At 34.6% G+C, this 25,111-nt stretch overlaps 2 protein-coding genes across 2 annotated transcripts; both read left to right on the forward strand.

Moving 5' to 3' along the window:
* Nucleotides 1–334: 334 nt before the first annotated feature.
* LOC132286090 (conserved oligomeric Golgi complex subunit 8) lies at nt 335–10,290 on the forward strand. The gene is made up of 12 exons (XM_059788355.1): nt 335–610; nt 708–860; nt 5,164–5,312; nt 5,792–5,869; nt 6,012–6,105; nt 6,243–6,317; nt 6,432–6,728; nt 7,278–7,345; nt 7,432–7,486; nt 7,692–7,830; nt 9,404–9,588; nt 9,681–10,290. Exons 1-12 carry the CDS (start codon nt 485–487, stop codon nt 9,981–9,983), a joined length of 1,722 nt encoding a protein of 573 aa, XP_059644338.1. The 5' UTR covers nt 335–484; the 3' UTR covers nt 9,984–10,290.
* Nucleotides 10,291–11,824: 1,534 nt separating this feature from the next.
* On the forward strand, nt 11,825–24,545 carry LOC132286091 (uncharacterized). The gene is made up of 13 exons (XM_059788356.1): nt 11,825–11,993; nt 15,324–15,443; nt 15,521–15,582; nt 15,984–16,034; nt 16,144–16,170; nt 16,961–17,065; nt 18,857–18,964; nt 19,181–19,252; nt 19,351–19,401; nt 22,114–22,176; nt 22,263–22,387; nt 23,110–23,305; nt 23,608–24,545. Exons 2-13 carry the CDS (start codon nt 15,341–15,343, stop codon nt 24,322–24,324), a joined length of 1,680 nt encoding a protein of 559 aa, XP_059644339.1. The 5' UTR covers nt 11,825–11,993; nt 15,324–15,340; the 3' UTR covers nt 24,325–24,545.
* Nucleotides 24,546–25,111: the final 566 nt, after the last annotated feature.

The following is a 25,111-nucleotide window of genomic DNA, read 5'->3' on the forward strand; positions in this document are numbered from 1 at the left end:
ATAACCTCGTTTTAAATATATTATAGGAATCTGTTTAAATTATACAACGACTCATTTAGAATGTAAGACTAAGTTTAGCCATTAACCAAACTAAGCCCGATAAATTGATAAAACTTAAATTTCTTATAACCCTAACCTTCATCTTATTCTTCATATTTTCCGTATCGTAGCAAAGCATTATTCGGAGTCAGATGTTAACGGACCATCTCAGTTCGGATTTCGGTTCCGCTAGAATCCAACCAAATTCAAATAGAATATGGACCCAAACACGATATGGACCGAATATGGACCCAGACATAATTCGAATAGAATATGGACCAGAAATGAAAATAACAGAAACACACTGTGGATTGTGGATTGTGGATTGTGTTTTGTGTTAGTCTCTCTCTGGATCTGCATCTCCCCTGTGTAGTCTGTACATAATACAGAGCAAAACAAACCCTAATTGAATTAAGATTGAATTCGACACAGCATTGGAACGTCGATGATGGAGTCCGAAACTCCTGCAGACGAGACAGCCACATTAGCAGGTCTCCTCCCTCTTGCCTCCGTCTCTCAACAGCCTTACGTCTCTGAACTCCTCTCCTTCACTCTCGATCGCCTTCACAAGGTCCTCAATTTCTCTCTCTCTGTATATATATATATATATTATGTATGTATGTATGTATGCATTTATTTATACATTAATTTGTTTGAATGATTTACAGGAACCAGAACTTCTTCGGGTCGATGCAGAGAGGATTCGGCGGCAGATGCAAGAAGTGGCGGTTGGAAATTACCGCTCATTCATTTCAGCTGCCGATGCATTGCTTGGGATACGAGAAGAAGTTTCTTCTATTGATAAACATCTCGAATCTATGGTAATTATTTTTGTTATGTAAAATTGTGTTATTGCTTTAATTGATCGGCATCATTGTAAATTTTGATTTCGGATCACATTTCTTCTACAACCTACGGAATTCATAATTATTAGAAACTCAAATGAATTCTTAAATGTAACAATATCTAATCATTTCTTACACTACTCGTGGTTGCTTTGGAATATATATTAAAAGAACATACACTGGAACAGAGAGATTCCAAAGCAGAAAGACTGGGGAGCTATAATTAGTGGGAGAATGGTTGGAGGACCGGACTAGTTGTTATGCTGGCTACTGAAGAATTAACGGGCGTTCACAACTCTGTTGTAGATGGTTACTGATAATTTATAGTTTTTTTTATTTTTAATTTTTTTAATTTTTAATATTATTTTTTATGAGATCCAGTCAAAGTGGAAAGCTAAATTAGAACTATTAAGAGGTGCTTAAAAATTAAAATGTCTCAAAAAAAGCTTCAATGCAACAAAAAATATGGTACTCGTCATCAATGAATTAAGTGAGGAGGAACAATAAATGAAGCAAGGAGAAGCACTAGTGAAAGTATTACCATTATCTGGGTTTGATCGTCCAAAAGGAAAGTGGGAAGACCATTGGCATTAACTCATTATACCAATACTTTATAGGTGGGGGTGGGGTTGAACTGTTGAAGAGGATGTCATGCTATAAATCAAGCATGGTGGTTCAATTGGGGTGGTGCTTGTGGAGTGTGTTTTCATTGTCACTTGTCCATTTCAAAAGAAAATGCTATGTGACAATATTTGCCATGCTCTATGGAATAGACTGCTAGACAATCAAGGAAGAGTCCATAAATAAGTGTAGCTAGAGAAAATTTAGAGATGGAATGGAGGAAATGGAAAAGACCGAGGACAATGTGAGGAAAAGATAGTTCAGCCTTTTTTTTTTTTTTTCCAACTTTAGAGCAAAAGGCAATACCTTTTCCCAAGATGAGAAAATAATGGTTCAGAATTTTTTTCCCAGTTTGTAAGGGTAGCATGATTCATACAGGAGCAACAGTTACAAAAAAAATGCTAAACAGACGCAGTTTGAGGTTGTGTGATGGTTTCATATAAGTGGTCAACCCAAAATAGAATGCAATGGCATAAACACATTTCCTGCTGGTCCAATATAATTGGAGTAAGTTGCATTTAGATGAAATGTAGGAGTTGCACTGTGGAATGTGTTGAGATTGAAAGATTTCTATTTTACTTAACCTAGAGGTGATGAATAGGGCCGATTCATTTTTAACCACAATACTCTAATTTTATTTGAAGTTTTGAACTAAACAAATTATCACAATGGGGTAAACATAAAACAATCAGCAAATCATACAGAAACCATAAGTTTTGATGTGGAAAACCCAAACGGGGAAAATCCACTACACTTGGTCTACAGCACATAATTCACTATGAAGAAAAATAGTCAACATTGCCACTATAAGACTAGTTGGTTTCAGAATTACTAGCTATCTACAATCCACTTCAATGCAATTACCTACTAGGCAATCTGCTTTTCTTCACTAATGATCTACTGCAAACACTCTCTTTGAATAACCCTCGTAGCAAACAAGCAGAATCTTCACCGTGCAAAACAGAGATGGAGTGCCAGTTAATGTAGCAAATTGCAAAGGTATTTTTATTCTTTAGTGGAGATCACTCAGTAAAATTATGAAGTTGTAATAGGAAAGTTACTGCCACTATTGTACCAGTGGATTATCCAAGTTCATTGATTAAATGTCTCTGGAGAAGTTTTTACCTGGTAGAAAAGGCAAGTTGTATTGGTGCAGAAGTTACCGGACCAGGTGGCACCAGTAGAAAGGGAACGTTGTAGCAGTATAACTTGTCTTGTGTAATTAGTAAATTCACAACTTTTTCCAATTCAAATCCTCTCAAATATTTCAAATCCCTGATAAGTCTAAATACTTCTTTTCACTCTTTTTTAGTTCAAAAATACCTTGGAAATGTAGGTTCATAGTCTAACTAGAATTTACCATCTAAAACCTAAATCTTCTAAAGTCACACTTGCCTAAGCATGTTAACTTAAGAGACCTGACGAGTCTAGGATTCTGATGCATCCCTCTCCTCTCCTCTCTTTTCCATGCAATGTAATTTGCTACTGGAGCTTCATTTTTACACCTTAAAGCTGTATTTCCCTGAAAAAATATCAGAGGGTAGCATCTCCATATTAATACCATTCATCTTCTGCCCAACTGCATCTCCAACAGTGTTGTTAAAGGCGCGCCTAGGCACTCGAGGCTCAGGTTTAGCGCCTGTTGTCATCCTAGGCTCACTAATGTTTACTAGGCGCGCGCCTCGGTTTTGAGATGCGCCTAGGCGCGCCTCACTGATATTTGTTTAAAAAAATACGATTGTATTATTTCTTAAGCCAAAAAGGGTATTTTTGGCAACTTAATAAACAAAAAAGAAAGCTCAATCATACGATATAAGGAACTTTTGTTCAAAAGAATAAAAAAATAAGAAAGCCCAAGAGTCAAAGTGTTAACTGAACAACGATAGAATGAGATTGTGAGACGAAGATGAAGCCCTAGTTGCAGAGATGAATGACGAAGCCACGTCAGTTCTTTCTTTTCTTTTCTTTTTTCTCTCTTCTCCTCTAGATCTCTCCTTTATTCTTATCTTTGTTTACATATCTCTCTTCGTCTAGTTCTCTCATCTCTCTCTCTTTTTTTTTTGCTCTGTTATTTCATTTTTTTTTTTTTTTTTTTTTTTTTCTTGTTAACAATTTTTTTTTTGGTTAACATATTTATTTCTTTTTGTGCTTTGTTTTGCCATTCAAAAAACACATTTTTCTTTGCCTTTCAAGAAAACAAATTTGTGCTCTGTTTTATGGTTGTTGGATGCTTGTATAGTTGATGGATTTACTTTTTTATATTTGATATCAATTTTTAGAATATTGATATGACTTATGAGATATGAATGTTATTATGGTAGTTTAAATTTTCAATTGTGCGCCTCACTTCACTTAGGCGCGCGCCTAGGCTCCAAAGGACCTCTAGCGCCTTGGTGCGCCTTGGGCCTTTAATAACTATGTTCTCCAACACTGTTGCTGAAGCTCCATAAGCTCTCAATGGTTCCTAGTAAGATCCTCACACCATGGGAACTTCTCACCTATTTCTGAACCAGCCTCTTCTGTACCAAAACCTATTTACAAAAGGCCTCCCTTCAAATTTCGTTAGCTGCTTTCTAGAGGAAGCTTGATCCGTCAGAGGTGACTTCCTAATGCATGTACAAGCATCTGTCTGAGTAGAACAAAGTAATTAATCTAGAATTAAATAGGTGATACATGACCCCCAACCCTCGAACTCCCACCACATGCATATAGAAGTCCCTCATAGTATATGTAATTGGGGAGGAATTAGTGAAGGTAGACATGTTATACTTCAGAAATTAAAGCATCTATATCATGAGCAATTTCTCATCCCGTGGATGAGCACGATCATTTCATACTGTCATTGAGCTGATATCTGTTTTTTTCTTCCCTCTTAAACATTTGAGGATCTGATCTTTCACTGTCAGAATTTAAACCTTAATATAATTTTAGACAAGTCATTGGAAGGCTACCCAACAGGAAGTCCAAATTGGATACACAAGGCTAGACTCACCGACATGCCCCATAGGCATGCTCCTTTTTACCTCATTGTAGAGATGTGTGGCAAGTCACCTCTTTGTGTTTATGGTGGGCCTTGTGGAGGGAAAAAAATAGGTGACTTTTGATGGGGTAGTCTTCGTTAGGTGTGATGAAATACTTTGTTCTTAGTTCTTTATTTTTATATGGAGCTTTTATTGTCTTTTGTGGATAGCATTGGGTATAGCTTTTGGCTCTATTTTTGGAACTGCGATGCACTCCCTTTTGACTGCTTTTCAATGAAATCTTACTTGTACAAAAGAAGAAAAAAAAATTGTTGCTAAGTAAGATAATTAGATTGATATGAAAAATGTTACAAGAATGAAAGGGGGCAAGGCCACCCAACCAAACAACAAACTACCCACAACACCAACTAAACAACAAACTACCCACAAGCACGGATATTGCCTCAAAAAATTTCGGCTTTCATGCTTCTGAGTTGCTTACCCTTTACATGAATTTTAGTTGTCACGTGAACATATTAATGTGCTTATCTTAGTTTGTTTCCTTATCGTTAGGCATCTTAGAATTGAAATAGAAAATTATACTATAAGTTTTACTGTTCATCTCTTTAGACTTTTAACTTCAGGATCAAGGATTTAATTAAATCACGTAAACTGATACGTGTATTCTTGCCTTGCAGATTTCTGAAATCCCAAAGCTAACATCTGGTTGCACTGAGTTCATTGACTCTGCAGAGCAGATTTTAGAGAAGAGGAAGATGAATCAAACACTGCTATCAAATCATAGTACTTTGCTTGACTTGCTTGAAATTCCTCAGCTTATGGACACGTATGTGTTTGACAAAATTGTAATTATGACATCTTAAAATTGAATCGATGGCCAACTTAGTAATGGTATAAATTGTGTAGGTTCGCTTTCAAATATGCAGTTTGTTCGTTTGAAAATGGTTGTGCATGGTTTGTAATGTGGTGATTAACATGCCTTTTTAGTGGGATTTTACAATTTAATATTGAAAAAGAAAGAGATCAAGATGAAGTGGGTGGAGGTGATTTCTGCGAAAAGCAAAAGGAGAGAAAATAATTTATGGTATGAATGAAGTAGTGCAATGTTGTGGTTTTATCCAAAGAAGCCACCCTTGGGGAGGGGGGAACTGGGGTACTGAAACAATTCTTATGAGTACAATTTGGATGTGTTAATTTTTTCTTTGTTGGTGGTCCATCTTGTTTATTTTATGATTTTGGTATTCTTGATGATGTGTGTTTTAGTTCAATTGTCTAGGAAGCATCACTAAATATATTACTGTGCAGATGTGTAAGGAATGGAAATTATGATGAAGCTCTCGACTTAGAAGCTTTTGTTTGCAAGCTTTCAACAATGCACCCGAAGTGAGTTTTCCTTCTCTTGTTCTACTCACTAGTTGATATTTAGTTTGACTATGACTATGACCTAATGAAGGCAACTTACTAAGGTGCTCTTTTCTTCTTTCTTTCTTTTTCTTCTTCTTCTTCTTTTTATTCCTTTCAATAGATTACCTGTAATTCAGGCACTTGCTGCAGAAGTTATGCAGACCACACAATCTCTTCTTTTTCAGCTTCTCCAGAAACTTCAATCAAATATTCAGGTACTTTTAGGTTTTCCCTTATGATAAAAATAATTAAATAATATGTTGAGCATCTGCAATTGGTGCAGGATGATTTATCTTTATTTTTTAGCTTTATACTTCTCAAACTTTTGTTCATATAACCTTGTGTTTTGTAGTTGCCAGAATGTCTCCGCATTATTGGATATTTACGTCGTATAGGAGTATTTAGTGAGTATGAAATGCGCCTACAGGTGATTGGTTTTACGGACAGTTTAGTTGTCCTTGTGGTTTCTGTTTCTAATTGATATGCTTATCTGGTTTCTTGATGCTACTGTTTTTGACCGAGATTCTTCTTGATTGAACAGTTTTTAAGATGCCGAGAGGCATGGCTTACTGGAATTCTCGGTGACCTAGACCAAAGAAATGCTTATGATTACTTAAAAGGGATGGTAAACTGTCATAGGACGCATCTTTTTGACGTTGTTAACCAATATCGAGCCATATTTGCTGATGATACATCTGGAAGCGAAGAAAACTATGATGGCGGGCTTCTCTTTAGCTGGGCGATGCATCAAATTACCTCTCACCTTAAAACTCTCAAAGTCATGCTACCTAAAATAACTGAAGGCGGGTCTTTGTCAAATATCCTGGATCAGTGCATGGTGAGAACCTTCAATTACGTTTTGTTCCCCCTCCCCCTTTTCTCCTTCTTCTAAGGAATTGTTTGCACCCAAGAGGAGTTGAACCTTAGACCTGATGCTTCACGAGGCACCAGAGCCAAGTGACTTTCTCACTTGAGCCAACCCCTTGGGGTTAATTAAGATTTGTATAGTTGCATGTCTTCTTCATTTTCTTGAAGGTTTGACGAGATTATAAAATTTACATTTGCCCCGTTTCCAGTACTATAAAGTTTGCGCATGATATTAATGGTTTGCCTATTCATTTCATTTGAAAATATATCCTTATACATAGACCTGTCTATTAGTGCGAGAGTCGACTCTTGTCATGTTAAGTTCTTAGTTGTTTCTACTTTACACGGGCACATTTTCGTGTTAGGGAATTATCAGCATTCATATTAGAGCATGAGTCTATATTCAAAAGGACTTATTCAATAAAACACTTGTATATGATTTACTTAGAATTCATTCTTGTTTGTTTTTTAATTTGTATGTTATATTGATCTCTGTATGTAATTCACTATATGTTGACAGTATTGCGCCGTGGGGCTTGGTTATGTTGGATTGGATTTTCGGGGCTTGCTTCCCTCGCTTTTTGAAGAGTAAATATGACAAAAACTTCTTTATGCTGCATTTGATTTTTTGGTGAATTTTCATTATAGATGTCTTGGTTTGGTCACTTATGCAGGGCAGTCCTCAACTTATTCTCAAAGAATATAAGTACAGCGGTTGAGAATTTTCAGGTATGCTGGCAAGTGGTAAAATCTTGCATTTAGTTATGATACTTGCCACAAATTAAATAGCTTATGAACATAGTGATTTCTATCAATTCTAAACAAATTGGCATTCTGGGATGGAAGTCTTCATTAAGGCAAAACCACCTTTCATTTTATTTTATTTGTTTATTTTTTGAGGTGACATGTTAACTAGCTTCTTACTTCACTCCAGTTAGTCTTGGATTCACATCGCTGGGTCCCGTTACCAGCCGTCGGGTTTACAGCCAATAGTGTTGGTGAAGAAAATCAGGACGATGTGACCCCACCTTCAATTCTAATGGAGCATCCACCTCTTGCTGTGTTTGTTAATGGTAAGTTCAGCCATGTATTTAACATTATTCAATTACTTCATCTGGAATATTTTTATTTCTATTTATTTTTTCTTACAACTGATTTTATTTCTGCTGTATCAGAAACCATTGGAATTTTGGTGGTTGTGATATGCGTCTTAAATTAAGCTGTAAATTTTGATTAGAATAAATCTTATGGGAGAAATTGGCAGGTTATGAAGAAACATAAGAACATCAGAACATATCAAATATCTTGGTAGATATTTTTGTTGGTGTACTGATTACAATTTATAACCATAAAGTATTTATTGTAAAGACCGAAGCAACAAATTTTCATTCTAGTTTGCGAGAAATGAAGTACAAAAACACAAGGGACTGACAAGGATTCCCAAATTGACATAATGTTGTTGGGGTTGCGAAATAGCTATATAAGCTTTTTTATATCTAATCCGCAAGTCGGAGTGAATCAAAGAGTGAAAATAGAAACATAAAGGAAGTTCTTAGCTGTGAGCCTTAGGCAACCGTGAACCGTCTAAGTCACCTAGCATTGTAGCCGGTCCTGTACCTAGTTGAAGTAGAGGCTATACCACACGCCTATATCTGGGTGGAAAATTCAACCTCATACCAATAAGATAACTAACTACATAGTAAGGAGTAAGGAGCCCTCTTTCTCTTCATTGTACTATTGGAAAGGAGCTCTATCTCTCTCCATTATGTTTCTTTGTTCAGCGTACATGTGCGTTTAAATGTAAAACAACATCAGCTGATTTATATATACTTTAGTCTGCAATGAGTTTTGGAGTTAGGTACTTTCTTACATCATGTTATTTTCTGCTTAGTTCTACCCTAAAATTTCTCTAGCACTTCTTAACCTAATAGGATCATTTCTAACTGGATGTTAACAGCTGATAAATTTGTTTATGTCAAGTATGGCTGACTGTATGCAGGATAAGTTTGACTAACAGAAATGAGGTGATAACTGATCTTTTCTTGTGTGGGAAGGACTTCCCTTAGTCATGGCATTTGACAGCATTTCTCACATTTAAAAACTTAAAAATTAGGTCTCAAGTAGTATAAATCATCTTTCGTTGCAAAAATAAAATTGGTTTAGCAACCTCATCTAATTCTTCGATGTTCAGCCTGAGAGTTGGCTCTAGCGTTCTTACTGATAAAAGTTGCTTTGGAGGAAGCATGGCTGAGTTACCTTCTGAGGCTTTCCATTTTCCCATGTCACACCCACCCCTCCCCAAGGGGCCATTGCTTAGAGCACCGGTAAAATGCCCGGGCTGTCAACCATGAGAATGGAGTTCGAATACTGAGAGCTGTCATTTTGTGCAAATAATGGCAAAGGTTGATCTGTATCCAGTTCACTCCTCCCAGCACCCTCGGATAAAAGAGGGTGACCCTTTGCCTTTGAGCCCACCCCTTCCCTTACCTCAGTTGTAGGAATGGATGACATTCTGCAGAAACTCGAGTTAATACTTGGTTGTTGCTACATATAATATTGTGGCATGTTAAAATTGATTTGTGCAATGCCCCGGATAACTGCTTAAGATTTGGTGTTCTTGCTCCCTCTCGTCTCCCCTGGTTGCAGGTGTAGCTGCTGCAATGAATGAATTGCGTCCCTGTGCTCCAATAAGCTTGAAACATGTGCTTTCTCAAGAATTAGTGAAGGGATTGCGGGCTGTTTCTGATTCTTTACTGAGATACAATACAAGTCGGATGCTTAGAGAGACCGAGTCTGTACTTTTCCATTCACTTTGCCGAGCATTCATTGAGGTGAAGCACCTACAAACTAAAGCTGTTTTTTATCTGCAGTTTGTGCGTGCATCAAAATTAACAGCCTTGGCTTTCTTCTGGATTCTTATTAGGTTGCTTATCCACATTGTGCTACATGCTTTGGTCGGTGTTACCCTGGCGGAGCTGCTCTTATCATGGATGCCAAGAATTTATTTGACGGACTCAGCCGTCTATTAGCAACCTCTTCATCCAGACAACTTCCCAAACCAGTTCATAAAGCCGAGGAAAGGAGTATATCGGAAAATGGTGATCTGCCTCCCGTAGAAAATGGGGTGGTTCCTAGTATTGAACAATCAGGGAGCTCCAATGTGGATGAAGAGGAGGAACAGAACAATACCACTTTGCGAGCGGAGGAAAAACTCGGTGATGTGTGAAGCAACTACACAATATCGACTTTGTTTTAAAAAATCCATATTGTAGGTACGCCAACATATCCATTCCTGATAGAATCCATGCTTGAATCCCTCTGATGTTTGTAATTATACGATCAAAGCACGATTGTACCGTCCACCCTAGTGATTCAACATGGAAATTCTTTTTGTACGGTGGTGAATATTAAGGCTGTCAATTTTTCTCACTGAGGTAACATAATTGGCTTGTAATGATAACTCACAGTGAAGTGGTACACAGATTTTTGTTTGCAAAAGGATTTTAGTGAAATAATGAGCTTTAATATTAAAATCTGAATTACCAGTCAATTAATATATATTTTTTATTTTTTTAACGAGGATCCCTTTCAACATGGTGCAAATTAGGTATTTTAACCACTTCCCTACTCGTGGGGATTTTAATGCTACTTCTCAAAACTCATAGTTTGACCTTCAAATCTTTACAGAGACGAGATGAATGCTAGAACGTGAATGCTGAAATAATAATAATAATACTAGTAAATCCATGTGAAAGTTTGCTTTGCAAACACTCGTTCAAATATGGTTAGATTCCTAGTCCCACTTTCCTAATGATTCCTTCCGTTTTTGTCATTAATTCACTTATTTTTCATTAAAGTTTAATTTTACACCATGTTTAATATATTATCATTTCTTTTTCAAAAGTATTTTTCAGTTTTTATTATTAAGGTCAAGTGTAGAAAACACCCTATTTGAAAAGTGTTCTAAAAACACCGCTATTATTTTAAATTGCGCGAAAACATCCTTAATAAAATATTTGACATAAAGTAATGTTGTAATACCTGTTTTGCCCTTTTAATGTTATGAAAATGCCCAAGGCGGCGTGTATGTTAATAATCTCATAGTATAGGGGTGTTATGTGTACATTAACTATATTTAACCCACTTTTAAGAATTTTCTCCCACCTTTTCAAAAAAAAAAATTTATCTCTATATATTTCCGCTAACCGTGTATTATTTCTCTTAAAAAAAAAAAATTATCACAATTGTCAGATTAATGCACAGTATATCATATGAAATGAAAATTGAGTTCCTTTTATAATTATAGAAAATGAAAAAAAAATGTTCCCAATTAAATTTTTATATAGTTATCAGTTTTCACTAAATATATAATTAAAAATAGTTATTCATTATATATAAATAATATTCATTTAATTTTTTAAACTTTAGAATTTGAAATAAATGTTCACACACACACACACACACATATATAATTCTTTACATTCCAACAGATGGGTATTCAATTTTTATTTGGGTAAAAAATAAAAAATAAACAAATGAGTGTTCAATCACCTACTATTATCATATTATTCAAATTGCGACAAAACTACGTTCTCAATTAAATTTAACTGTTATGATCAAAAGATTTAAAATAACAATAGTTTATAAAGTGTAAAAATCATTCTTATAGCTTACGGTACGTATCACATGACGTATTAAATGACCATTTTCGCCATATCATAAAATGATGCATTTTTAAGTAATATGTAAAATGTGTATATATGGGCAATTTAGTCAAACTATGACTTTTTGGATCTGAAATGTGTTAAGAGGAACAGATTTACACCAAATCAAAATTTTAAGGGTGATTTTTGCACATGAGTTATTATTCTTGCAGAAACAAGTACAAAACATGAGTATGATGCAATTTGGCAAAATTTAAATTTAAGTTCCAAAAAGTTTAAGAGCTGAATTTAAGTAATAATTATAAATTGAGATATTTTTAATAATTTTTAAAATTTCAATAATTAGTGAAATTTACTACTTATTTTACTTTAGGCGGCACTAATGCAGATTGCATACTACGTATTTCATTAATGCCAAACACAGCTTTAATTGAATTTATTCAAAATTATCAAACACCTCCGCTCTTTGATTCATCTTACAAGGAGCGACCGGGACATAGCCGCAAAGAACCAGACTATTAAGATTCGGAGATAGAATCGTAACCCTAGCAACGCCAAATCTGTTGAACGAGGTTAGTCTCTTCTTCTTCTTCTGAAGTTTCATGTGTTGTGTCATATTTGGTTGGATTTCCGGTCTGAGGATGATCAGTTACTGAATTCATACATTTGTCTATATAATATCTGAGTTCCCTCTTGTATACAACATAAGAATTACAGAATGGATCTCTCACTGTCAGTTGCTTTCGGTTTATTTATTGGTTGAAATGAACTACTATGATGTGCGTTAGTCTTCACTTTACCTATTGATTTTTGGGCATATCAGTTTGATTTCTACCTTCCATCATCTCTTCATTTTTGCTGTTAAATTGGTTGGCTTGTTAGTCTCTGCAAATAAATTTATTTTTTATTTTGATAGGTGTTAATCTTTGCAAAAACTAAAGTTAAATGTGCAGCAACTTAACATTCTCTGCTACCTAAATATTGCTACAAGTTAATTTACTTAGACAATAAATACATGAAATCCTACAAGTAAATCTTGCTAATTGTAAAGGGAAATTTGTAGAAGAACCCAATTAGTGGATTATTTCAAGTTTCTTCAGCAAAGAAGAGAGAGGGAGAGGGAGAGGAAGAGAGGGAACGGGCGGAGGAGTAAGAGGTTGAGTGCAGTGGGTTAAAAGAGGGAGAGAGGGTAGCGGTAGCAAGTGTGATCTGAAAATTTGCAACCGATAATCTATCCACGTTTTTGTGTGTGTCTTAAGTTTTGGTAGATTGTTAATGTCAAAAATTAATGATGAACTCTTTGTGTGGAATCTTGAGCAGCGAGATGTTATTAAATAGTGCTTTTTGAGTGATTCAAAGGTATTTTTAGTACTTATATACAAAAATTATGGAGAGATTCAAAGTTGTGCAAATTATCATTGTCTTAAATTAATGGGTTATATTATGAAACCTCGGGAGCGAGTTACTAAACGATAATTGAGACGTGAAACTACAATGGCAGATAATTAGTTTGGAGTTATTCATCGATAGTCAATTATAAAAGCTATTTACTTGCTAAGGAGACAAATTGACAGAGATAGAGTGAAGAAGAGAATTCTTCTATGGTGTTTATAGATTTGGGGAAAGCATATAATTAATAGGGTGCCTAGAGATAAAATTAGAGGGTTTTAGAAAAATAAATGGTTTGCAAACAGAATTCACCCAAAAAAAAAAAGTATGATGAAACAATGACAATAGTAACTGCCTGCAAAAAAAAAATTGGATTTTTAATTGCTGTAGTTTTACATCAAGGATCAACGTTAAGACCGTTTCTTTTTTTGTCTTGCCTTTGGATAAAATTTTAAAATACATTCAGCAGGAGGTTCCATGGTGTATGTTATTTGCTGTTGATATTGTTTTAAAAACTGAAACTAGAGCTGTGAATACTAAATGGAGGTATGGAAAGAAGCTCTGGAATCTAGTGTTTTAAAAATAAGCAGAAGTAAAATTTAATCTATGGAATGTAATATTAGTAAAACTAGAATTATGGGTGGGGATGCAGTGAAGATTCAGGGCCAAGAGATACCAAGAAGATACATATCATTACCTAGGCTTGATTATGCACAAAGAGAAAGAAATTAGAGGCAATGCTAATTATAGGATTAAAGTTGGATGGGTTAAACAAAAGAGTGTTTCTGGCGTATTGTGTGATCCGTGTTTACCTCTAAGTTTGAAAGATAAAATTTATAGAATACTTGATAGATTGGTCATATTTTATAGGATAAAATGTTGGGGGTGCCAAGAAATAACAGGCCTATAAAATTAGTATGGCAAAAATTCTAAAGTTGAGATTGATGAATGACAAGAATGATGAGCTAAAAATCAATGCATTTTGAGAGGGTTGAGATAAGAATTTAGGATTGATAGAGATAAGAATTTAGGATTGATGATCTTCCTCCCGAGCCTTGGTCACATCAGTGGAATACTCTTATAATTTGTATAGAGAAAACAGAAAGCAAACTAATAGATAAAGATTCCGGGGCATATCCCCTTATCTAATTAGAGATAAAATGAGAGAAAATTGATTACAATGGTTTGGTCATGTGCTGTAATTTTCAATAATTCCACCAATGAGGATAAGCAACACGGTTCGTGTTGATGGTAATGTTATTAAAATGTGAAGACTAAAATTAGCTTGCGCCAAGATAGTTAAGAAAAATAAGATAGTGTATGCTTTGACTGAGACTACAGCTTTAGACCGAAATTGCGAAATAGCATTTATGTGGCTAACCCTAATTTGTTAAGAAAAAAGCTCCGTCGAGTCGAATTAATTTATTTGGAGATATTAATTATGCAGTTGAAAATTTTTAACTGCAACTTATATATTTAATTATGTGACAACTATTAGAAATCATATGCATGGTTGTTTATTATTGTGAGGTTGTATTATTTTTTGCTAAGCGGTGGGCTATTTCTATCATTTCATATTATTAATTGGCAAGCATTCCTATGAGGATTTCATCTATTAAGATGTCTTAAGTAATTTACTATCATGTGTCTTGTAATAATCTTTGTAGGGAGGTCCGAATGTATTCTTAAGTATTTCATTCTGGATTTTTTCAAGATTAGAGTTGGGGTTCTTATGGGATCTTGAGATTGTAATTGAGGTTCTATTTTAAGTGGTGGGCATTTCTATTGAGTTCATGGTTCATTATCCAACCTGGCAGAGAATCAACTGCATTGGGCATTGCTCTCCTATTCCATCAGATTTGGGTATCGGACAAGATATGCATCTATTCAAATCTGGGGGCGTGAGAACATTTTAGTGTCATTTAAGAATTAAGATATGTATTTCCTTACTAAAATAAAGGATTGTGAAATACCTCATAATTGGATCAAATGTATAAATCTGCTCTTCACTATATATATATATATATATATATATATATTGGTTCTAAAAGAGTGATGCGTTTGATTTTACCATTGCATATTACAATATTGGGATAATCCAAATTCTTGGTAATGAGAGCTTCTCAGAGTTTTTGATGGTGCAGTTGTCATTATGCCCGTCTTGTCCTTATTTGATATTTAATCATTACTGTTATTTGTAAATTTTCACCCATGGTGTAAGAATTGCTTTTGATATTTTTCCTTTTACATATTATTTTTGTTTCAAACAAAATATTTTTAACTTCACAAATGTCACTATAAAATGTCATTTTGATGCATATTACATTACTCTGTCTGAAATGAACTCTATGATAAGCATATGTAATGCCATATTCATCATATATCTTTTGAGTGGACTTTCTGATTGCATTAGTGTTGTTATTCATAATAGTATTTCGTAATTTTTCCAAAGGCTCCTTTTTGTTATATCAGCCAATTATCTACTATAATTTTATCTCTGTCTATCTTCCCAGGGAGGCTAGGCTAGGCTATGGCATCTAATGCACAAAAGAGTGTGGAGGAACAGCAACAACCACAACCAAAATTACAAATATATTCTTCTGCTAGCAGTGGAATCTCCCCTTTTTGGAGAGGTCTCTCTTTCTCTCTCTCTCTCTTAGTGATTTTCTTTTCCATTTTCAAAATTATTACTATATTTTTATTTTGGCAGATAAGTATGAAAGGGAAGCAAAGAAGTACTGGGACATCTTCTACAAACGTCATCAAGACAAAGTAAGTTTTGCTCAAATATATTTATTTATCGCAGTTTTTCATCTTGTAGCTGCCACTACCACTACTGCTATGCTACTTCCTTTAGCATTAACAATGAGGAATTCTGCAACAAAAGTTACAGTTCTAAATTTGGGGTTGCTTGGGATACCCAGAGAATCAGGCTGGTAGAAGGATTTTGATCCATGTCACATTTTCTTTTAATAAACCTTGAAGTTATAAATTTAAAAGCAACGTTCAGTTTGTGTTATCTTGTAGTGACAAGATGGTGGTGTGTACAAGCCTAGTTGGTCCAATTCCTGAAATTCCCAAAAAGCCCCTAGTTCTTGATTTTCACCAATATTGTAATCTCTTTTACTGCTAATTTTATTGATTGTGGTCTGGCCAATACTTTCTGTCTTCAGTTCTTTAAGGATCGACACTACTTGGATAAGGAATGGGGAAGCTACTTTTCTGTGAGTAGAGTAATCACCTGTTGTAGTTCTGGTTTGTAATTGTTTTAGTACTTAATCTTGGTAGACTGCTTCCTCAATTATATTGTTCTCTTGATCTTTGGATTTTCAGGGAGCAGGAAGAAAAGTTATACTGGAGGTGAATTACCATATTTTATTTTCCTCACCTTCCTTCCATTTAGTTTTTATCTGTGAATTAGTGTAGCCTCTCTGTCCCGCAATTTCCATGTAATCGCTTGTACTGACCATATTCATCTGCTTACTAAATTCAGTTGGGGGAATTGGGTTGCATACACTGTATTATTTATTTACATAATGTTGCAGATTGGACTTGGGTTTGTTTAATTGATTTAGAATGATATTGGTCCACCTTTGTCTTATGTCTTTGGGTCTTAACTCCCAAGCCCTAGGTTGAGGTTTTGAGACGGGTAGAGAGAGAAGAGAAGAAAAGAAAAGAATTATTTAGAATGATATTTGAAAGGTTACACGACCAATAATTGGATCACATAGTTGTTCAGGCTATTTTGGATTTGACTAGTTATTTTGTTATTTTTACATGATATGACTATCTTGTTTGTCTGTTGAAATGCCTTCTCTGTAGATGAGGATCATAGTCAATAACTCTGTCTTCTTGTATAGTGCTGTAGCAGTGCGATTTATTTGTTCTGCTTGCAATTTGTTCTGCATATTCTGTTGGCAAATAATAAGCAGTTTTAACTCTCCCTGATAATTGGGAACATGTTTCCAATTTGTTCTGCATATTATGTTGGCAAATATTTGTCAAGGGCTACTTAATGTGATGGGAATCACTTGCATTATTATTATTTATAAAATATTTCAATGTTCTTTACCAGAAGTCTTTAAAGTTTAAACTGTTTCTTATATTTAGTTGCTATTTTCAGCAAATTATAACTATTGTTAATAAACAGGTTGGCTGTGGAGTTGGAAACACCGTCTTTCCTTTAATTGCTACATACCCTGAGATCTTTGTTCATGCATGTGATTTCTCACCACGTGCTATAAACTTGGTTAAGGTTTGATTTCTTCTTTTCTGCTGCTGACCTTGGCATATTAATATCAATGGTTGATACTTGATAGCCATTTGAAAAATTTGTTATTTGTGCTTTTGTGGGAACTATAGGGAAGCTAATATATTGCATATAGCATTGACTTAGTAAAGGTGAAATTCATGGGTAAAAATGACAATTCTTACATTTTTCAAGATATTTTTTACTTAATTTTTTTTATTTTTTTTTATTAATTTTGTCTTTGAAATCTGTCTTTATGCACCAGTCTTGCATGTTAACTGCTTCTCATTTTCAAAATAAAGGCATCGTACTCTGGCTTGTTAAAGTAGCAACACAATCATATTTATCTGTATCTATTACATGGAGGTTCATGGCATGGCTTTGACTGTTAAACTTTTCCTGTAGATTCAATCATTCAATTATGAACTATGGTTAAGTTATATTAATTTCAATGCACTATTCAAAATGCCCAAACCCTCCAATGTCAATGGTAGTCATAGATTCTTGCTGTTCTTCTAAATTGTTAATATTGTGATGCAAGTGAAACTTTTTTTTTGGTTAGGTAAATACTCACACACCCTCACATCAAAATGGATATTACCTAACACATCAAATTCTATAAAAGGATACCAACATGGCTATACAAGTGGTCATTACCTAATGTAGTTCTTATTAACCGAGAATGTTGAGAGGAGTAGAGTGGATACAAATCTAGTTTTTGGCATTATATTTACAAAAGTTGCTGCTCTCAGCATTCGAACCCGTGTTCTTATATTTGACAGTTTGAGCTTTTACCACAACACTACCCATGGCTGTATCTAAATATAAAATTTTATTTGTATACATTTACATATATTATGTAAGACTATTCATATTGGTCCTGAAAAAAGTTTTATGCTGGTTGCCAAGCTACTTAATGCGACCCACCTTCTTATTATAAGCTTAGGACTGTCTGTGTGTAAAGATTAAAACATCAAACATGACACATGCAGAGTTGGGAACACATGATTCATTTAGCAGACCCCAAGTAGTTGGGAAAAGTCTTTATTGAGTTGAGTTGAAGATATATCTACAAGACGATTATAAAACTTTGACAAATTATCTGATTCCATATTAAACAATTGAATAATATAGAAGATGAATCTATGCAATAGGAAATATCTTTAAAAATTCTATTTACATCTATCTGTACTTTTCTATTATAGTTTTTCATTGCAGTTATATTTTTGTTAGTACTAAAAGGTGTCCATTACAGACATACAATGGATAATGACCTTTTGTAGTTTGTGACATGTAAGTGTGTTCGTTCTTTATGTGCAAATTTGGGAGTTTTATATCACTTAAATGGAGAAGTTTTGTCCAACTAGGCCTTGGTATTTTATATTTTTGAAAGTCATTTAAGTTCTCATTTTTTTTTTTAATGACTTTTATCTAGTTTCTTATTTCATTTTTGGAATTCTGGTTAAATTCACTTTACTGTATGTTTGAGTATATTTTGCTTCTAATTAAGAAGTTGTCAGTTGAGATGTAAAGCAGCAAAAGTTATTTGCCAGTTCTTTAGATTTTAACTAGGGTTTTTGCTTTTTTGGAGTTGTGCTAGCTCAAAAAGTGTTTCCCACACCTTGTATGTCTAAAAGCCGACATGGATTGGTTGTGAATATGGTCCTGACACTCTCAGGACACTTTCAACATGACACTGGGGAGTGCATTTTTAACATATTTTAATGCGTAATATTGATAAGATCCGGTTTACATGTTCTAAATTTCTAATTGCACAAATCCCTCCCCTCGTGGCAGGCTCACAAGGACTTCACAGAGACCCAGGTTAATGCATTCGTTTGTGATCTGACAGCTGATGATTTGAGCAAGCAGATTTCTCCATCTTCAATTGACATTGTAACCATGGTATTTGAATGATATAGCGATTTATATAGTTCATACAATACATAGGCAGTTGTTAGTTCAAATTTTTTGATGGCTAATTGCTCGATTGAATTAAAGAGTGTTTAATCCTGCATTTTTGTTACAATGCTCGAATCTACAATCTTTTTTTTTGTTTTTTATTTTTTATTTTTTTATGTATGTTTGTTATTTAGTTAACTTAGCTGACTTGTTAAGCAGATATTTGTCTTATCTGCAGTATCTCCTGAGAAAATGCCTCTAGTATTGCAAAATATCAAAAAGGTTCTTAAGGTAAGAGATGATCATATGCCATTATGAAACGATGAAAAGCCTTAATTGGATTATTATTATGAATTGTTAATGTGACATGAACTTTTTCTTGTTTCCAGCCAAATGGATGTGTGCTGTTCCGTGACTATGCCACTGGCGACCTTGCTCAGGTTGCTATATACTGTATATTTTTTTTCCTTTCCTTTTCGAATTTGTTCTGTAGAATTTTAGTATGCTTACTTTAGTCGAGTCAGCCATTTTTGGTAATCATATGGTAAATTTTTTGGTGTAATCTCACTTATCAAAAAAATAAAATAAAATAAAATTGGTGTAATCTCTTCTTGGATTTGAATACTTTTTGAAGTTCTATTCATACTTGAAGACCTAAAGATGGAATTGGCTCTGTGGTTTTGGGTTATATGCTGGTAAATTAATATAAAAATATAATATCGTCAACAGATATTTAACTATTTGTTTACTGCTTGACATATTTTTTCCCATTCTTGGTGTGTGATTGCGTGGGTCTGTGTAGTGAGAACCTTCCATTACATACACACATACTTACATGCATACAAACAGAATGATTGTGGTGAAAAATCTTCCAGTAGTGGCTCATCGGGTGCTTCTTTCAGTTTATACTTCTACATCCCCATTACATCTCAGTTTTTTTAAGTTAAATACTTTCATATGCATCTTGTACGAGGATCATGTAAGTTTAAACTTAACAAAGATAGAAATGTGAAAAATTGGTCTGGTTTCAAGCAAGGCTCACTTGAACCTTGCATTATCAACTTCTAGTTTTAGTTGTGATTGATTCCCATTTTTTGGTTAATTTTAGGTTAGTATGCTGCCGTTCGGCTTTATGGAGTACTCTGATTTCCAGTAGTGGCCCATGATTATCATTTTTTAGTAAATGAGTTATAGGATATTTATGTGACTTTAGACAGATTCTGATGTGTTTGTTTGATTGTCAATGAATGGAGTTACACAATTGGAACTCTTGTCCATCTACATAACAACCTAAATCCTTTCTTCCAAGCTGATAAATTCTTAACCCAGAAGATATTCATAACCAAGTGCACGGTATAATGAATTGTAGGCTAGTAGCAAATTGTTTACATGGTTGTCCAAAGTCACCTTCTAATCAAATCGAGATGAGCAGCAGTTTCAGGATCTTACTTTGTTTACTTACTTATCAAAAAAAGAAGAAGAAAGGATCTAACTTTGTTTAGCAGATGTGCATTATAGCATGCCCATTGTTTATTATATATGATGTGTAACATTACAAAGCAACAATTGACATTAAAGTAAAAGGAAAGTTGAATATTTCTTTTGGTAGGTAAATTGAAATTTTATTACTGAATAATGATAAAAGAACAAAAAAAAAAAAAATGTCAAGTTTTGATTGCTGGTGGACAGCTCCTCGATAAAAACGAAATTCTCATGACCTGATATGATAAGCAAGAAACAAGAATAAACATAAGCCTCTCACATACTTATCAAAAGGGGAGAGAGAAAAAAGAACCTAAGCCTCTCACATCAATAGTGTTATTACCTTAATCAGACTGACTTCATTGTTTAATCCACTACGAGGTATCCTCTTTTTTTCTTTTTCTTTTTTCATTTGGCAAGAAACACGCGCACACACCCATTCTTTGAGGATGGGGAGGTTATACTATTTGGCTAGATGCCCTTTGGTGAGGTATCCTTGTATTATAATGAGAGTAGCTCATAGACAATGTAGATGCAATCTTTGAGGCACTAGAGCTTGCATTTGACTTTTAAGAATGCTACCAAGAGTATTCTTCCTACTTTGATTCACCTTGGCAGCCAAATCAAGAGCTTCAAATATGTTATTGTTCTTCTTGATATCATGAACTTTGGCCAAAGGCCTTTCCATTTATCCTTAGTGCCATGTTTGTTTCTTGGACTAGATGCATTATCTTCCTCTTCACTTTAGGTTTCCAGTTCCCTAAATCAATCCACTAGTAGGTAGCACTAGGAGAGATCTGCTAAGATGGGTCAAACCATTCTTAAATAGACAATTGACAAGTACGAGAATTGGATTATTGTGAGGTAATTGCATTGACATACATGAGAGTTTTGGTAATTTCGAATGCACTGGAATTTGAGAGCACCGAGTGTGCGAGGTAAATTAATATTAAGTGATTCTGAAGGTACCAAAATAGGTGACTCATGGAGAGCAAGGGTGGCAAAATTTGACACTACCCTTCAACACTACTCAAACTCAACATGAAATTAGTGTATTTGGGTTTACATTAACCGTGTTTGTTTCATAATCGTATCAATCTCATTGACCTGTTTAATTAATAGTGTCATGTTCAGCTTTGGGGTCTCAACCTGTATAACCTGATTCGACCAATTTAAATAATTGTATCGAGGCAACCTGAAACGACCCATGTCTTGTTTCAGTCTGTATAACTGGTAAAAGCACTGCCATGGCATTTTACCTTTTGAACTCCAATCCTGCCTAGTTTTTTGTTCGGACCAAAAGCAGTGCCATGGTTGACAAATAAATAGTATTTAAGTGTATTTCTATCATGTATTTTATCCTTAATCATCTTGTGGGGAATATAAGTTTGATTCCATTTTGGATCAGGAGATTTGAATCTTCTTGTGGGGGATGAAAGTGATTACATTATAGATCAGGAGAATTGAATCCCTCACATAGAATAATACAAGTTATCCTAATTCGTGACAGAAAATTTTACTGTAGCTTATTAGGGTGGATTGCAAGATTGAGCCCCTTAATATATAGATGAGAATTATTTTATTTTTTCTGATTTGGCAGATGATTCCACATGATCCCTTCCATTTTTATATATATTTAACCATGTGTTAACTTGATATTGTACTGACAGGAAAGGTTCATTTGCAAGGATCAGAAGATCAGTGAAAACTTTTATGTCAGGGGTGATGGCACTGTAAGTTTCAGTCACATGAAGACATGTTTTCTAGTTGCTATAGCTTCTTATTTGACCGGGTTTTACTAAACCCCTTGCGTTTTCAGCGGGCTTTCTATTTTTGTGATGAGTTTTTGACAAGTTTATTTAAAGAGAATGGATTTGATACTGAAGAACATGGTCTGTGCTGCAAACAAGTGGAGAATCGGTCAAGGGAGATAGTAATGAATCGGTAATGATAATCTATTCAATTTCACTAGTGGTTTTTGTCTCAACATTCTCTCTATCCTTGTGAATTTGTTAGCATAAATAGGATGCTTTAATTAGGTTGATATCTATGGTTGCTACTGATAAATCACATCTGACACATCTATAATAAAGCTGGTAGGAGTATGTACTGCAACATTCTAACTAATTCCAAAAGAAAATTCAAACTAGCTTTGATAACTCCAAATGATTGAAGGCATAGCTGGAACTAAGGATAGAGCAGGACAGTCATCACATTGTGAAGCAAAGTTGTGGTAAACCTGTAAACATAAAAAGCCTAGGTCAACAGATGCAAATATATATTTATATATATGTTTTTTTGTTTTGTGCATGTCTGTTCACAGCCTCGATTTGTTGCATTATGAAACATAGTGAGAACCTGCTCCTGAATTTCTTCATTTGGTAGTTAAGAGAACTTACAGTTGACAAGTGGTCATTTTAAACCAGTGACAACTGCTCCACTGGACCACCTGACTAGTAAAGGGCACTTATTTTTACGAAAGAACAGAAACTTCCCTATTTGAAATGCCAGTGAAAGATACGTTTAGGTGATGCTAAATTTGATGCTTGGCTTACTGAAGGGATTTACTGGACTGCTCTAAGCAGTAACAGAGAAAGTTTTGTCCCTCTTATGGCTATTTGTTTTGTTTACTGCCTAGTGGTGATGATTAGTTTCTGTGATTTCAGGCGTTGGGTCCAAGCTGTATTCCGTGTAGATGGTGCAAACTTATTATCCAGTACAAATCCTGCAATTGAGGCAGACTTCCTCTCTAAAGGGAGTATTAATCCCGAGGTCGTGAAAGTGCCTGCAAATGATTTTGAGATTGACATGTCTGAGGGTATGGCTGTTGAAATGTTTGGTTTTTCACCTTCCAGTGAAGAGGTAATGGGTTGCCTTTTTCTTCTCTTTTTAATTTTTCTCTACTGCCTTATTTAAATTATAATAAATAGTTGAATTTAATGCATGTTGCACGTAATTTATGTTATAGCTTATATCTTTTTAAAAAAAAATTAAAACTAAAATGCAGTCAAAGAAATAGTTTTTTTGTTTCCTTGATTTGATTTCATTCCTCCGTTTTGTAAATAATTACTGTCATTGGCAGAATCCAGCAATTCCTATATTGTGTAAACTTCTGATTGGAGTTGGTTATTTAAATTAGTCTTTTCTGTATTACTTCCTCTTAGATTGTTGAAGTTAATTTACGAGATAGGAGCTTCAAGATAAAAGAACTCCACAAAGAGTACCAACACACCTGCAAATCAACTGGCCTGATGCTATGGGAATCAGCTCTGTTAATGGCTTCTGTCCTTGCAGCGAATCCAACCATTGTTTCTGGGAAGAGAGTCTTAGAACTGGGATGCGGTTGTGGGGGGCTCTGCTCAATGGTTTCTGCTACATCTGCTGACCTTGTGGTTGCGACTGATGGAGATGCAAAAGCACTCGACTTGTTGACACAAAATGTTGTCTCAAATCTCAAGTCACCATCTATCGCCAAACTAATTGTGAAGATACTAGAGTGGGGAAACAGAGACCATATAAAGTCCATCGAAGAATTGAATGATGGTGGTTTCGATGTCATTATAGGCACTGATATCACTTATATTCCTGAAGCAATCTCACCCTTGTTTGCAACTGCCAGAGAGCTACTTTCTTCTAACAGAGACATCAGCAGAGACTCTGAACCAGCTCTAATTCTGTGCCATGTCTTTCGCAGAGTTGATGAGCCATCCATACTTTCAACCGCGACTGAATTTGGTTTTCGATTGGTTGATAAGTGGCCCACTGGAATCACCCCAGATAACAGTCTGTCCCAAAGCATCATCCGCACTTGGTTCTCTGAAAACACCCTCGAGTATATACCAAATTCAGCTTTGAATATTATGTACTTCCAAACAGTGTGAAGTAACCTTATAAATTCAATCATTATTATTGCTGCTGCAACAAGAAATTACATCAAAAATATTTTGCCAAGGAACGTTAGAATGTTCTAGTGGCATTTGCAAGATGAAAGTTTTCAGAAATTTCCTGAACCATGAAGATATGTATTCGTACGAGCATCATCATGTATTCACGTGGTGATAATTTTCCACATTTAATTAAGGTTTTATTTTATTATTTATTATTTATTTATTTATTTATTTTTAAATAAGTGACTTTTGCTCTAGCCAGAGAACTTTACTTTATTGCCATAATTTGGTAGTTTAATTTTTATTCTACAATGACAACAAAAAACTTATTCGTGTTGAAAAGTTTTAACTTCTGAGTTCTGAATTAAGAGTGTTATGAACTTTTAGAATAATTAACTTGGTCCGTGGACGGGTGACAATTCTCAATTTTTATTGCTTGGGTTGGCTTTGGATTGATTTTTTTCCCCCTTATTTTTTAGTTGTTAAATCACATAAACATGATAAAATAATAAAAAATACTTGATTTCTTCCCCCAAACTTTAAATGAATTTTACTTATTCTAACACAGATCTTAATTTTCAACACTTTTTATTTTTTTCCCACCAAGTAAACATTTATTTTTTTTCCCACCAAGTAAACATTCGATTATCTAAAATTGGTGGTAACATAAACAAAAGCAAAGCACAATCAAGATAAAGAATAGACACCACCAAAGAATAAATAGAGATTTATCTATGGATTTGGGCCCACGAGTAGAGAGGCCTTGCCTAGGCCCAATGTA

This window comes from Cornus florida, unplaced genomic scaffold (genome assembly GCF_030987335.1).
Source record: "Cornus florida cultivar Cherokee Brave unplaced genomic scaffold, ASM3098733v1 CherokeeBrave_3.0.0_Hap2_Chr11, whole genome shotgun sequence".
In the NCBI taxonomy this organism is placed as follows: Eukaryota; Viridiplantae; Streptophyta; class Magnoliopsida; order Cornales; family Cornaceae; genus Cornus; species Cornus florida.